Source organism: Buceros rhinoceros, unplaced genomic scaffold, assembly GCF_000710305.1.
Source record: "Buceros rhinoceros silvestris isolate BGI_N320 unplaced genomic scaffold, ASM71030v1 scaffold44047, whole genome shotgun sequence".
Lineage (NCBI taxonomy): Eukaryota > Metazoa > Chordata > Aves > Bucerotiformes > Bucerotidae > Buceros > Buceros rhinoceros.
Genome location: NW_010422399.1, coordinates 489 through 12,853, shown reverse-complemented (window position 1 = coordinate 12,853; position 12,365 = coordinate 489). Strand labels below are relative to the sequence as shown.

Genomic DNA, 12,365 nt, shown 5'->3' with positions numbered 1-12,365 from the left:
TGAACAGCAGGTCCAGCAGGGAGTTGGTGCCCTCACCGGCTGTGTGAGGAAGTTGTCTTCCACACACTCCAGGAATCTCCTGGACCGTTTCTTCACTGCTGTATTATATCTCCAGCAGACACCTGGTAAATTGAAGTCCCCCACAAGAATGAGCGGCACCAATCATGAGACTTCTCCCAGGTGCTTGTCTTCATCCTGGTTGGGTGGCCTCTAGCAGACTCCCACTGTGATGTCCTCTGTAACAAACTCAACATACTCATCAGGCTGCTCCCACCCACTGCTACCGGCCTGCTTAGCATCTGTGACCCACAGAAGCCAATTCTTTTCTCTTGTTTTTTTCAGGTTGGCCTGGTAACAGAGAACAGTTGGCAATAATTTGTCTCTGGAAAATGAAGCCCGTGTTCTGTTATTGTTCTTTTGTTCAGGGCTTGTACATACTGGCAATGCAAAGGCTTGTTAGAAATGTGACCATACATGAGCAAAACCTGCCTTGGTGTTGCAGAGCTTGGCTGGGGGCATTTGAGGCAGAGCCAGCATAACTGAATGAGGCTGAAGGTGACTTGTAAAGAAGGCACCCTCTCACTTTGCTGTTTCTCTCTTTCTGCTCTTATTAGTCACTGTAGCCAAACTGGTAGGTGTGATTGGCTGGCTGAGCTTTCGAAGGCATAGTGTGGTTCAAAGGGTTCTAATGTGCCTGTTTTGAGGAGCTCAGAGTTATCCAGTCAACTGCAGAATTAGGATTTATCGAGATGAAATTTGCTCCTGATGGACTGGGGTTCTGGTTGCTCTGGCTGCCCCAGTGTTTAAGGAGCTAAAGCCTGAGAATTCATACGCTCTTGCAACTGTTTCCCTTCACATTTTGGAGCATGCATGAAGGGTGCAGGTCAGACTCTCCCTGAAGACAATGCCCAAAGAGCTCGGTAATTTTTCACAGGGGTGAGCAAAGCAGGAGCCCCTTCCTCAGATGAAATCTGGTGGATGCAGGGAGAAGTCTGTTTGCATGGTGGAGGAAGGGGCATCACATGGACACGGGGGTAGGAGGCTGCTTTAGGACAAGGTGCCACAAGGAAAAGTCAGACCCTTAACTTAAAACTAGTTCTGGCCCAGGACAAAAACTGCAGGGCAAGGTCAGGCATTTCCTTGCATCTTTGTGTGTGTGTAGAGGAGGGAGGCTCTGCAGGGGTCTGTAAAACCCCTGTCGGACTAACCTGTCATGGATCCCACATCAACCTCTTGGCAGTACAGACCCAGCCAAGAACAGAGCTCCTCTCTCTCCCAGCCACTGTTCAATGGCCAGTCCTGTCACAAGAGGGTGGCAACAACTCAGTGCTTTACTCCTCTCCACAATGAAATTGTAATCCTCAGAGAGAGACCTTTGCAAGCCCCAGGCCTCACATACTCCTGCTCAGGTAACGACGGAGCCCTGCTGTACCAGCCCAGCCAGAGGCAGGAGACAGAGCCACCTTTACCATCTCTGAGAGGTGCTCCTGCTTGGGCTGCCTTCCAGACATGGAAGGCCTGATTGCACGGTGTTGTTTCAATGGTGAAATTCTAACGAACTCACTTGGAGCTTCCTAGAAAATAAAGATTCATTCTCTAGACCCCCTGTTGCCTTGTGTTTCACACAAAATCAGGACAAACCCTATCAGTTTTCACAGATGTAACTGGAATGTCACAGGTACAGGCTGGCAGACAGCCCAGTCAAAAGTTGTCACAAATCTGAGTGCAGCTGCTCTACTTTGACAGTTAACAGAAGGATTTAAGTACTTTTTTCAAATAAGATGGGACCAGAGCCATGGTGCTACTAGCAGTGTCTTTGTTGTACTGACTCCTGCACAGCCCCTTCATCAGAGGAGCTTAGTGCGCCTCATAAACTTTCTTCCATGATCTTCCTCCTTCCAAGAGGATAATGCTGGTGGTATTTCGGAGTAGGAGAAGACACTGAGGCAGAACAGTTCTGACTTGTTCAGAACTGCAGAACAAATCATAGCACTTCTGGAAATAAAACATGGAAGTTTGCTTCTAGCCCCTGACACTGAGCACGAGGCAGGTCCTGGCATTGAACCAGTACTGCAGGCAGTCAGCAAACGGGACAGTCAGGGAGCAGGAGGTGAGAAGTTGTGCCTGTGGGCTGGCATGACAACCATGCCTCAATGAAAGGACCTGTCAACCCAGGGCTGATGCTGCATCTTTTTATTTTATTTTGTTTTGCTTCATTAAGCAAATGCAGAGCAAGTGAAAGGAGGAGAGGAAAACATGGCTTGAAAAAAAAAAACAAAAAACCAAACAGGAAGGAAGAGGCAGCTGCTGGAGTATAAGGGGAAAGCAAGTTGCTAACAAGAAAGGAGTCTATAGATGCCAAGCCCGCACTAATTCTTAATAAAATACAATACTGAAAATAGGATCTGAGAGTTTCCAAAATACAATATCTTAGGGGATCAGCAATAATACAAAATAAGGTTCATTATGTACAAACAAGTTCTGCTCTTGGTCTCTGTACAACAGTAGGAGTGGGAGACCCGGGGACATGCTCAGTGGAAGTGTTGGGGTGAAGGAGGGTGTGCTTGGGCCCGGCAGCTGTTCTTTGTGCTGGGTTGGAGGTGAGGGACGGGGAGTGCAATGGTATCTGGTGACCAGCAGGTCCTGTGTCAACCTCAAGAAGAGCAGAGCTATGCCAAAGGCCTTCCTCTTTCTCACCCCACTGGCCACACATGTATGGTTGCAGTTAGCTGTGTCCAAATTTGTTCTAAATGGCTTCAGGGGTCAAATTCAGTTTTCAAAAGGGAGAAAAGAGAGACGTAAGGGCCCTCCCCTTACTTCTCCCAGTCCTTGATCAAGAACAGCCCATCCTTCCTCTCCAGGGAGCCCTCTCTACTCCCAGCCTGAGGGGAGAGGAGAGGCTGGGGCAGTACAGGGTGAGTCCAGGGTGCTTGGAGAGAAACAAGCCAAAGAGGAGCCTGCTGGGAGAGGTGGCAGAGCGCACGGGAACTCCCGTGTTCAAACAGAGGGCAGCCTGCCACATCCCACATCTCTGACACTCACGTTCCACACTGTCCTTCCATCAAATGGCAGCTGAGGGAACAGAGCGAGGAGACACTTAAGCCTTTCAGCAGGGTTTTTGCTGGGGGAAAGAAGAGTCAGAAATGGGTGGCTGGGTGCTAAAGAGGATGGCACAGGCCTGAGATGAGGTTATATCAGCATCAAACTTGGCAAGTCTGGCCTGAAGGCTGGTATGGCAAGAGTTTGCTACCTTTGGTGTCAGCACTTAGAAGGAAGAGGTCTAAAGCAGTCTTCGGTGACTTTGGCCAGTTCCAGCATGTCACCTCTTTCCTGATAGATGTACCTGTCACCAGAGATGCCAGTATGTTCTAGCGGCTTTCATCACACTGCTGTGCACATGGAGGATGTGAGAGGAATGACGGCTATCTGACAGCCCTCCAAGGGGTTCCAAAGCTCTCCTTGGTGGTTCCTAGAAAGAGCCTGTTTGGCATGAAGCAAAATTAGGGATGGGGATCAGGTTATGGGAGTGGGTTTCTCTCACCCACTTTCAAACTGGGAGGCCTGCAGAATGGGAAGTGAGAAGGCCACTGACCTGGTTAGCGCTGCACTGTAGGGCCCAAGCTGGGAACAGAAAGGGAAATACCACCCCTGCCAAAGCAAGGGTGCTGAGGGTGGGGAGAAGTGGGTTGTGGGGGGAAGCTGTTCTCTGTTTCAGTGCTCTGGTTGTCTAGAAGCTGCTGGCTAATTTTTATGGTTCTTTATTTGTCTGGGATCTGTCTCCCCCACTCCGTTTGTGTGCAGATCTCTGCAGATAGTTGGCATGGAAGTTGTGTGGGCATGTCCATCAAGAGAAAATGACAGAAAGGAAGAACTAGGTTTTCTCTCAATGGAAGCAAAAGTATACTAACAGATGAAGGGGAAGGAATGAGCCATCCCTCCAGCACCAGCACCACCCACTCCTAAGCTCCCCAGGCAGGACAGTAAATCTCTTTTCTTCTTCAGGTGCACCTGATGTAGCCAAGGGGTTCATGACTGGGGACAGCCCCTTGGTCTGGAGGCTTTGGGGAGTGAGCTGATTAGTTTAGGGGCTTCCCTTGATCTCCCTCCACCCCCAGGTGAGCCCACATCCATAGGGTAGTGCTCATTTAAGCAGGAGATAAGGCCAGGAGCATAGGGTATCTCAGGGCTTTGCCAGTCATTTATTGCTGGTCCTGGCAGTCCTGTGACTCCCCTCAGAAAGATCAGTACTAACAGGGGATCATGGGGAAGGGGGAGAGGCCGAACCCAAGGCCAGGCTAGGAGTTTCTGAATGCAGCGTCCTCTCCCGCCAAGTTCCTTCAGTTGCTCGGTGAGGAGGGAATCCTGCAATCAGATAGAGGCCTTGAGGTCCAGAGCTGCTACAAGTATTCAGCTGTCTCACTGGAGCTTGTCTTGCTGAGGAAAAGAAAAGACAAGGCATCAGTCAAGGTTCATTGCAGCCTCCTATGCAAGTTCACCTCTTTGTGCATCCACCTGGTTTGCTCTGACCGGGACGGAGCCCTTTCCCATGGCACTGAATGACCAGCAGGCCTGGGACCCCCTAAATCACACAGTCCTACTCAGCTCTGTGCCAGTGGGACAGTGCTTTATGGAGTCCCAAACTTCTGCTCTAGATAGATAACAAACTCGTTTTTATGCTCCTTGCCAGCACTGGCCTCCTTCAGCCACTGCTCTTTAGTTAATTGCCTGTCCTGGGCAGCTCATCTATCCTTAGCTTGCAGCAGAGGAACATGCCTGCTGCTCACTCTCAGACACCATTCTGTGTTTTGGGGCTCAGAGGATGGCCCCCATCTGCTTACCTCTCATAGAATTGCTCTTTGAGGTGGGCTAGAGTTGGATCAGTTTGGTTCTGGTCAGGATCCTCCAGCCGGGATTTGCTCAGATATTTGGCTGTCTCATGTTTCCTAGCCAGATGAGGCCTTCCCTCTTCAGACTGCTCATTTTTGGCATCCCATCCCTCAGGATGGTCCATGGATAGGAAGGAGCTATAGCGCTCTTCGAAGGAGGCAGCATCCTGATCATAGAACAGGAGGCTCCGTGACTGAACTAGAAAAAAAGAGAGCACTGGTTAACAATGAGACCGAGGTCTCCTGCAATGGTAGTGAGTGGTCACAGTGGTGGTTTCAGCACATGCTCACCCAGCGATGACCTTGACCATGTGTAACTGTGCAGGAGGCCTGCTCTGCAGGAAACCCATCTGCCCCCAGCTTCAGGAGGCAAATGCTCCCCTGGACACACAGTCTCTTCAGAAGACAGTCAATCTGCCCTGGGACTCTTCCCTCATGTTCCTTCCTTTGACATTTGTCACGTTTTGGGACAAGGGTTAGCAGAGAATGACAACAGGCCCAAACAAGGTGCTGTTACCAGAGTTTCTACCACTGACTGGCTGGGAATCTCTCCTCGCCAGAGCCCCAGCATATGCGGTAGGCACTGAGAGGAGGACACCACCCCTGAACCAGGAATGTTGAGAGAAGAATTGGAAATGGTTTGACAGGGTGAAATAGAGGAACCACGTTAGACTCACTCTTACTAGTTGTGTAAATGTCTGGTGCTGGTGCTGCTTTCACTGTCTGTGATGCTGAAGAGAACTCAGGAAGACAGGGCATCAGGGTTCCCAAGATCAGAATGAAGCAGAGTGCCAGCACCTAGAGAGGAGATCAGCACAGAGTTAGCATTTCTAGCTGTGAGGAAACACTTCCACAGCACACAAACACGAGGCTGTGTGAGAACATGTGGTCAAGGCTGACATGCTGTGGTCCTGCAGGGAGGGAAAGGGCTTGCTCTGCTAATCTCTGCTGCAAATCTAAGAACGGAAATCAGAAGCTTTCGTATGTTCCTTTATTTGAAGTATTTCTGGTTCAATGGTGAGAACTTGCCCATCCAGTTGATGAGAGATGGCGGAAGGCATAGCTAGGGAACAAGCTGAGAAACGGGAAGACTCGACAGTAGTGATGAACTCTGTCTTGATCAAAGGGAATTTGACCATTAGATCAGTAGGAGCTGTAGTGGTCTGAAAGAAAACAAGCTCACTGGGAGAAATCTGCGAGGTACCACAGGACATAGCAAAGCAAAGCTACTGTCCATGTGAGGACAGAAATGACAGCAGAACTGCAGCTGCCTAACACCTGATAGCAAGGATGCAGAGTCCAAGAAAAGAGTTAAATTTCTGTTTGACATACACATACGCAGGATCATGTCAGTGCCTTCATTTGTCAGACAGAGCAGTCAGTGATAAAAGGAGAGAGGCAGATGAAAGGTCCCTGGAAATCCCGCTCTGTTAGGTCTGCACCTGTCTGTAGATTCTGCCGTAATAGTAAAGCGTCAGAGTGAGATGCCAGTGCTGACTGTAAGGGACACTGCAGAGTTTAGAGAACTACCAGTACAGAGCAAAAGGGGACACACGGGAAATGATACAGAGCCAAGTGCTTATTACCTAAATACCCCTGTGCCGTGGGTGGTATATAACTAGCTGCCACCAGCTCAGTGTTCAGACTGGGCACATCAAAGAGACAATGCATCTGTTGGTGATTTCTACTAACTATGTATAAACTAGCTAAGTTTGACTTGTGGGGACAGCCAGCAATCACCTGACTGCTTTTCAGAATGGCCACCTATTTCGGAATAGCAATGCCTAAGTAATGCACAGAAGCTGGTACATCAAGGTAATTTTGACCACCAGTGGATTCTAGGAGATGTGGAAGATCAAATAATACCACAGAATACTACACCTTGTAAAGAGGGATTTTAATTGCCCACAGTCTTCATGGCTGGTTTTGAAGAAAGGAAATTAAATGTGCACAATAGACACTGTCTAAGCATGTCATATCAGGGACACAATGCATTTAGAACCCTTATTCCACAAAAACAGGGGAAAAGACAAGGGATGTTGCTTGGAATTATTACAGCCAAACACACAACTTCCAGAAAGGGATGCAAGCCCTGTGAAGCCTGTTCTCTTCTAAAACAAAACAGGCTTTATGGACTGGGAAAGAGCAGTATACTGAACGTCTTGCTTTAACATGGCTTTCAAGTGGGGCTTTGCATCGGTTAAAAATGGCCTTGCATTGGTAAAACAGCATTGGTTTTACTCTGTTTTGTTTCAGGTTTACACTGATTGATGCTCTGATTCAGTACCAGTTCAAACTCTGTAACACTTCATAATGATGACACTTGGTTTGATTCTGAGTACCATTCATCTCACAGCTTTTGACCATCTCACCATGTTAACCTCTTAAAAAGTGAGGGAAATGAAGCTAGAGGAAACTACTGCAAAACCAGTTGGAAAAGTGGAGGCAAAATTATTAAAAGAAAGATCTCCTGAGAGAGTAGTTATCAAATGGTTCACTGTCAAACTGGGAGGAAATAGCAGATGGAGTAGCAGAGAGATTCGTTATGGTTCTGGCAAGATTCAACATTTTTAAGCTTGACTTGGCTGATGGACTGTATCAAATCTGCAGATGGGAAAGACTGCAAGCAGACCGGATTCAAATTCAGAATGATCTTGACTGTGGGGAGAAGTAGTCCAAGAGAATAGCAGACAGATCCACACAGACAATTACCGATATCTGCTAAGACCTGCAAGGTGGCAGGACTGAGTAACAGTGGAAACATGTCAACACCTACGTGGTCAGCCAGCTGCTCTACATAAAAGGATCCGGGAGTTAAAATGGACAACAAGGTGGTCGCAGGTTGCTGTCACTTTGCAAAGGGCAAATCTCAGCCCAGGCAAAATGAACAGGTCTTCTGGCTGGCTCTGTACTGGCCTTCAAGCAGAACATTGTGTCCAAGTTCGGGCCCAAGTTCCAAAGATATGCAGTGCAATGAAGGAAGTCTGTAAGAGAGCTCTGGGATCAAGCAGTGATTCAGTAACTCAGCCTACAAGGGAAGACTGAAGAAATCATGGTGATTTAGCAGAGCAGATTGAAGAAAGTTACTTGAAAACAAGAGTTTTCAAATACGTAAAAATGCAACTGCACAGAGGGAGGGTGTACTGACCTTGCTTACAGTGGACAGAAGTTGTAATGGGCTTAACCTGTTGCAAAGAAGATTGAGGAGAGCAGGAAAAGCTTTATCTGGAAGGGATAACGAAGCCCTGGAATGGTTTTCCTGAGGAGGCTGAGGACTGCTCATCAGTGGAGGCCTTCAAGAACTGGCTGGACATACACGCAGCAGGACTGACACAGAGCTAAAAAAGGAGGGCACTCTGCTCCACTCTCACGCTGCAAGGCATGATCATTCTACATACCTGTAGTGATACGAGTGCTGTATTTGAAAATAGGAAATGGGAATTTGGAGGCCTATGAGAGGGGCTGACCAAAGACAGAAAAGCAAATTACAAATTCTTTAAATGCTTCGAAGCTAGGGAGCCTGAGAGAGTTAGTGTGTGGGCTGGGATGCTGTGGAATGAAGGGATCAGCAAGGAGAGACAAGACATTGTTGGGAAGCTAAATGATGTATTTTATCAGCCTATAGCACAGGGGATGTCTAGAAGACACCTCTTCTGGACTCGCTCATTCTAGCTAGTAGGGATGAAGTGCTGCTGGAGCCAGGGGGTCTCTGATGAGCTGCTGCATTAAGGAGCAATGAGTCACTGGGCCCAGCTAGGTCATGACCAAAAATGTGGAAAGACCTTGGGAATGAAGCTACAGAGCAGCCAACAGAAAAGACAGTCAGTCATTAAAATCTGGTCTGACATGGGAGCAGCAAAGGTAGAAAAAGTTTGAACAGATTTTGAAAGTAGAAAGTGCTGGAAATTACAGAGCAGGGGCTCTGGAACCAAGGAAGCTGACTGAAACAAGAGTGAAAAACAACCCCTCAGGAGGGTGCTGAGAAAGTGAGGCAAGCACCTCATCATCTGTTTGTGTTTCATGCCTGTTAACAGTACAGAAATGATAACTAGGTATAGATAACTAACTTTGACATATTTATCACAAGCAGCTACCATGACAATCATGCAAAGACATCACAGTGTTGAAGGTTATACTTTCACCATCGATCACTTGCCCTGTCAAAAAAAGAGATGAAGAATAAGCAACTGACTCTATTTATGGCCATACGCTGTTTTGCCCAAAACTCCACAATGAAGCCAATATTGCTTAACCATGATCCTCCACTATGAGAAATGAGAAGCAAACAGGGATTACCAAAACCAACAGACAACCTCGAATCATTTTGGTTGGTCAAAAGGGCAAACAAAAAGAATTCCATCTGGATTTAACAAAGCCTGGTGTGCAGTCATAGCAAGAACAGATGCCATTTCTTGCTGATAAACACAAGGTAATGCCCTCTGGGAGGAATACTTGAACTGTTCGCCCACCCTGCTGAGTTAAACGTTAGGCATTACCAACTCAGCAAAAGAAAACTATTACCCATTACGATGGAAGCTCATTGAAGATTTTTGCTGCATATCTGATAGTTAATGAAAAGCAAACCAAGTGCTGTTTTGCCCGAAGAATAAGACAGTGAAAATGCAGGAATTGTTCTAATGCTGTTGTGTAAACAATTGACACTACCAATATATGTATGACAGGGCCCATTTCTGGTGACTAACACAGAAAGAGAAAGCAGAGGTAACTGACCACAGGGCCAGGCAGCGGAAAAAAGGGCAGAGACAGGCAATCAACAAAGCTCTCGGGGGAAGTATGGCCAATAAGGAAGATGGAAATGAAGCTTATACCATTAGGCAGGTCCCGGTCTGCGTTGAAGCCATTTTGTAAGGTCTGGAGACTTTGCCAGCTACCAGAGCCTGCAGCTTCTGTAACTGCTGGAGCAGAGTCCTGGGATAGGAAACAACCCAAATCAAAACTTGATAAGAAGGCAGCAGCCAGTAAGTGATGCAAGAATACCAGTACCCCCTTCATACTGTATCCTGATCTTTCCTTCCTGTGAAAACAAGTCTTTCCCCTTTGCTGTATCTTGCCCAAGTTTGCCAACCAAACAGTCTGGGGAGCAAGAAACAAAGAAGGGTGAGTCTGAGATATAAATATGCAGGAGCTGGGGGAGGAATGCCCCAAGGTGCTGTTACTCTGAGGTAACACCCTCCATCTCCTCACCTGTAGATCCACCACAACCTTCACTGCAACTATCCACCCATTATGAATGTCCCATTTGTTTAGGATTCCTGGGTGCCTCAAAGTCCAGCCAGTCATCTCCCAGAACAATGGATAGGCAGTCTACCGTGAAAACCAAGATCTGGGATGGCCACTGACCTTTGTAGTCACATCAGACCTTGACCACAGGCCCACCTACTCCTGTCTACTCAGAGACACACATTCTGCAGCTCAGCCTGTCCCCCGAACCATATGATGGAGAGAGAAATAAAAAACATTTTGATCCTCTCCAGCTTCTTCAGTCTTGGCAAACTCTGCAGAGAGATGTGGGCAAAGCCAAATCTTGAGTTCAGCAATCAACTCATTCTCTGCCTTGGCTGGAATACATGCTAAGGTCTCTCTGCCCCATATAACTGAACATGGGCATCGGCACACATTAACACAAAGCAGTGGTAGGTGTGTTACTAAAAACCATCCAACCCATCACTGGGCTAGTAAAGAAATCTGGTATGAGGGAGACGGCAAAGCACACAGTTCCAAAGGGCTGCAAAATTACTGAAATGCAGACTACTGCATGTTTCCCCCTGGGAGCACTGTTTGTTTTACACACATACTTCGATGTTTTATAAAATGCCAGGTCCTGGAACCAGAAGATTGCAGGAGAATCCCAGCTTTATCTCTTTCCAAATCATCTTCTGCTCCTTGTGCATGTGGAGAGAAGCACACAGCGTCCCACTGGCAGTACTCAAAAACCAAACCCAATTAAAAAGAACACAGTGTTCTGAAAAAAAAACAAACCAACAACCTCCTGGATTTTAGGCCTATCTTCTGATTTTTCAGGGTGGGGCTCATGCTTTTTCAGCATCAGGGCTGCCTGCACTCTCAGAGAGGCCAGGCAGCAGGCTGTGCCCTGTGGACGAGAGCAGCTGGGTGGCCAGGGAGGCAGATGGGAGGCTCCAACCACTTGCGCACCGCAGTCAGACCGTAACTGACACCAGTGGCTGGCCTGAAAGCTGGGGTCAGAGCACTTGTGTCGTGGATGGGAAGGAGCTGGGCAGAGCCTTAAAGAGTACTCCATTAGCTGTAGCAGCAATAGAGGGGTTGGTGGGAGAAGTGGCTTTCTGGCTGCAGTTCTCCCCTTTGATTTGAGCTGGGGCTGATAGAAACAGGGCTATAGAAATGAGGGTCCTCTCACCAGCCCTGCAGCTGACTCTGCCCTTGCTCACACCTGCTGCACCCCGTAAGAGGGAGCAGAGCTGGGTCTTCCTCCAGCTCTTGCTGCCCAGCCCCACTGCAGGGGTGGGAGACTTCATTATTTGCTTCCAAGGAAGCAAATTTCCCTGGTGATCAGTCGGCCATCTCTGCATATTAGGAGCACAAGAGCTCACCAGATTCTTGGGCAAGAGAGCCAGAGGTCTGCTTTGGGTCTGTGGGAGCAGCTTGCTCCTTTCAGGTGAGCAGCATCAGCAGATGGGAGGCAGATTCTTCAGGCTTGCTTTGAAAGAGAAGAGGCAGGGCAAGGGCTGGGGTATCACATGCACAGGGAGTAACCCTGGATTTGGTGGGAACTGGGGTCTGTACCTTTATTAGAGGAATGGGCTTGCCCTGTATTCACCAAGTCTGTTCAGCTCTTTCTCAAGAGAAACCTGAAACAGCCACATTACGCCCAGGGCCTTGTGTTTCTTCAAAGAGCCCAAGAGCAGAAACAGCGAGCCTGAGCAGCTGGTGTGAGGGGCTTCCCTCAATGCAGCTGCCCTGGAAGGCAATGGGGAGGGCAGCATGAGCCCAAAGTGTTGCAGGGAGAAGGAGGAAAAGATGTGAGAAATGTGCCTTCCCTGCCTCCCCTTGATGCATCGTGGTCTGGCTGTCCCAACACAAACATTCCAGGCTCACCAACCAAACCCAGCTGGCTCACTGCTGCAGCAGGTAGAGAACCAGTGCCCCACCAAGCAGCACCCATCCCACTAGGAGCTGGAGGAGGCTTTCTCCTCTCAATTCCCTGCCCAAGCGCTCCCCTGGCTTCCCTTCCTGCCCACCGTGCCCCACTCACAGAGGGTCAGGTCTAGCCCCTTTTACCTGTTTGCGTTTTCTAAGGTCTCCACTTTTTTCCACAGTTCATTGTTTTCTGTTGTGTATGTCTCAACCCTGTGGGAATAAAACCCATAGCCAGTTAGTTACAAAGGCCAGACACATAAAGAAAACGTAGTCCTTGCCTCTCTCTGGATGTGAAGACTCATTGGTCTCATCCATCACTCGCAGATATGGTCCTGGAGCCAG

General features: G+C 48.3%; 1 protein-coding gene across 1 annotated transcript; it reads right to left on the bottom strand.

Moving 5' to 3' along the window:
* Nucleotides 1–4,397: 4,397 nt before the first annotated feature.
* Nucleotides 4,398–12,233, bottom strand: LOC104496846 (cyclic AMP-responsive element-binding protein 3-like protein 1; the record flags this gene model as incomplete). The annotated part of the gene is made up of 5 exons (XM_010140019.1): nt 4,398–4,434; nt 4,839–5,085; nt 5,564–5,684; nt 9,716–9,815; nt 12,165–12,233. Coding segments are annotated over 5 exons (574 nt in total), but the record flags the coding sequence as incomplete, so codon positions are not given.
* Between the last annotated feature and the right edge of the window lie 132 nt (nt 12,234–12,365).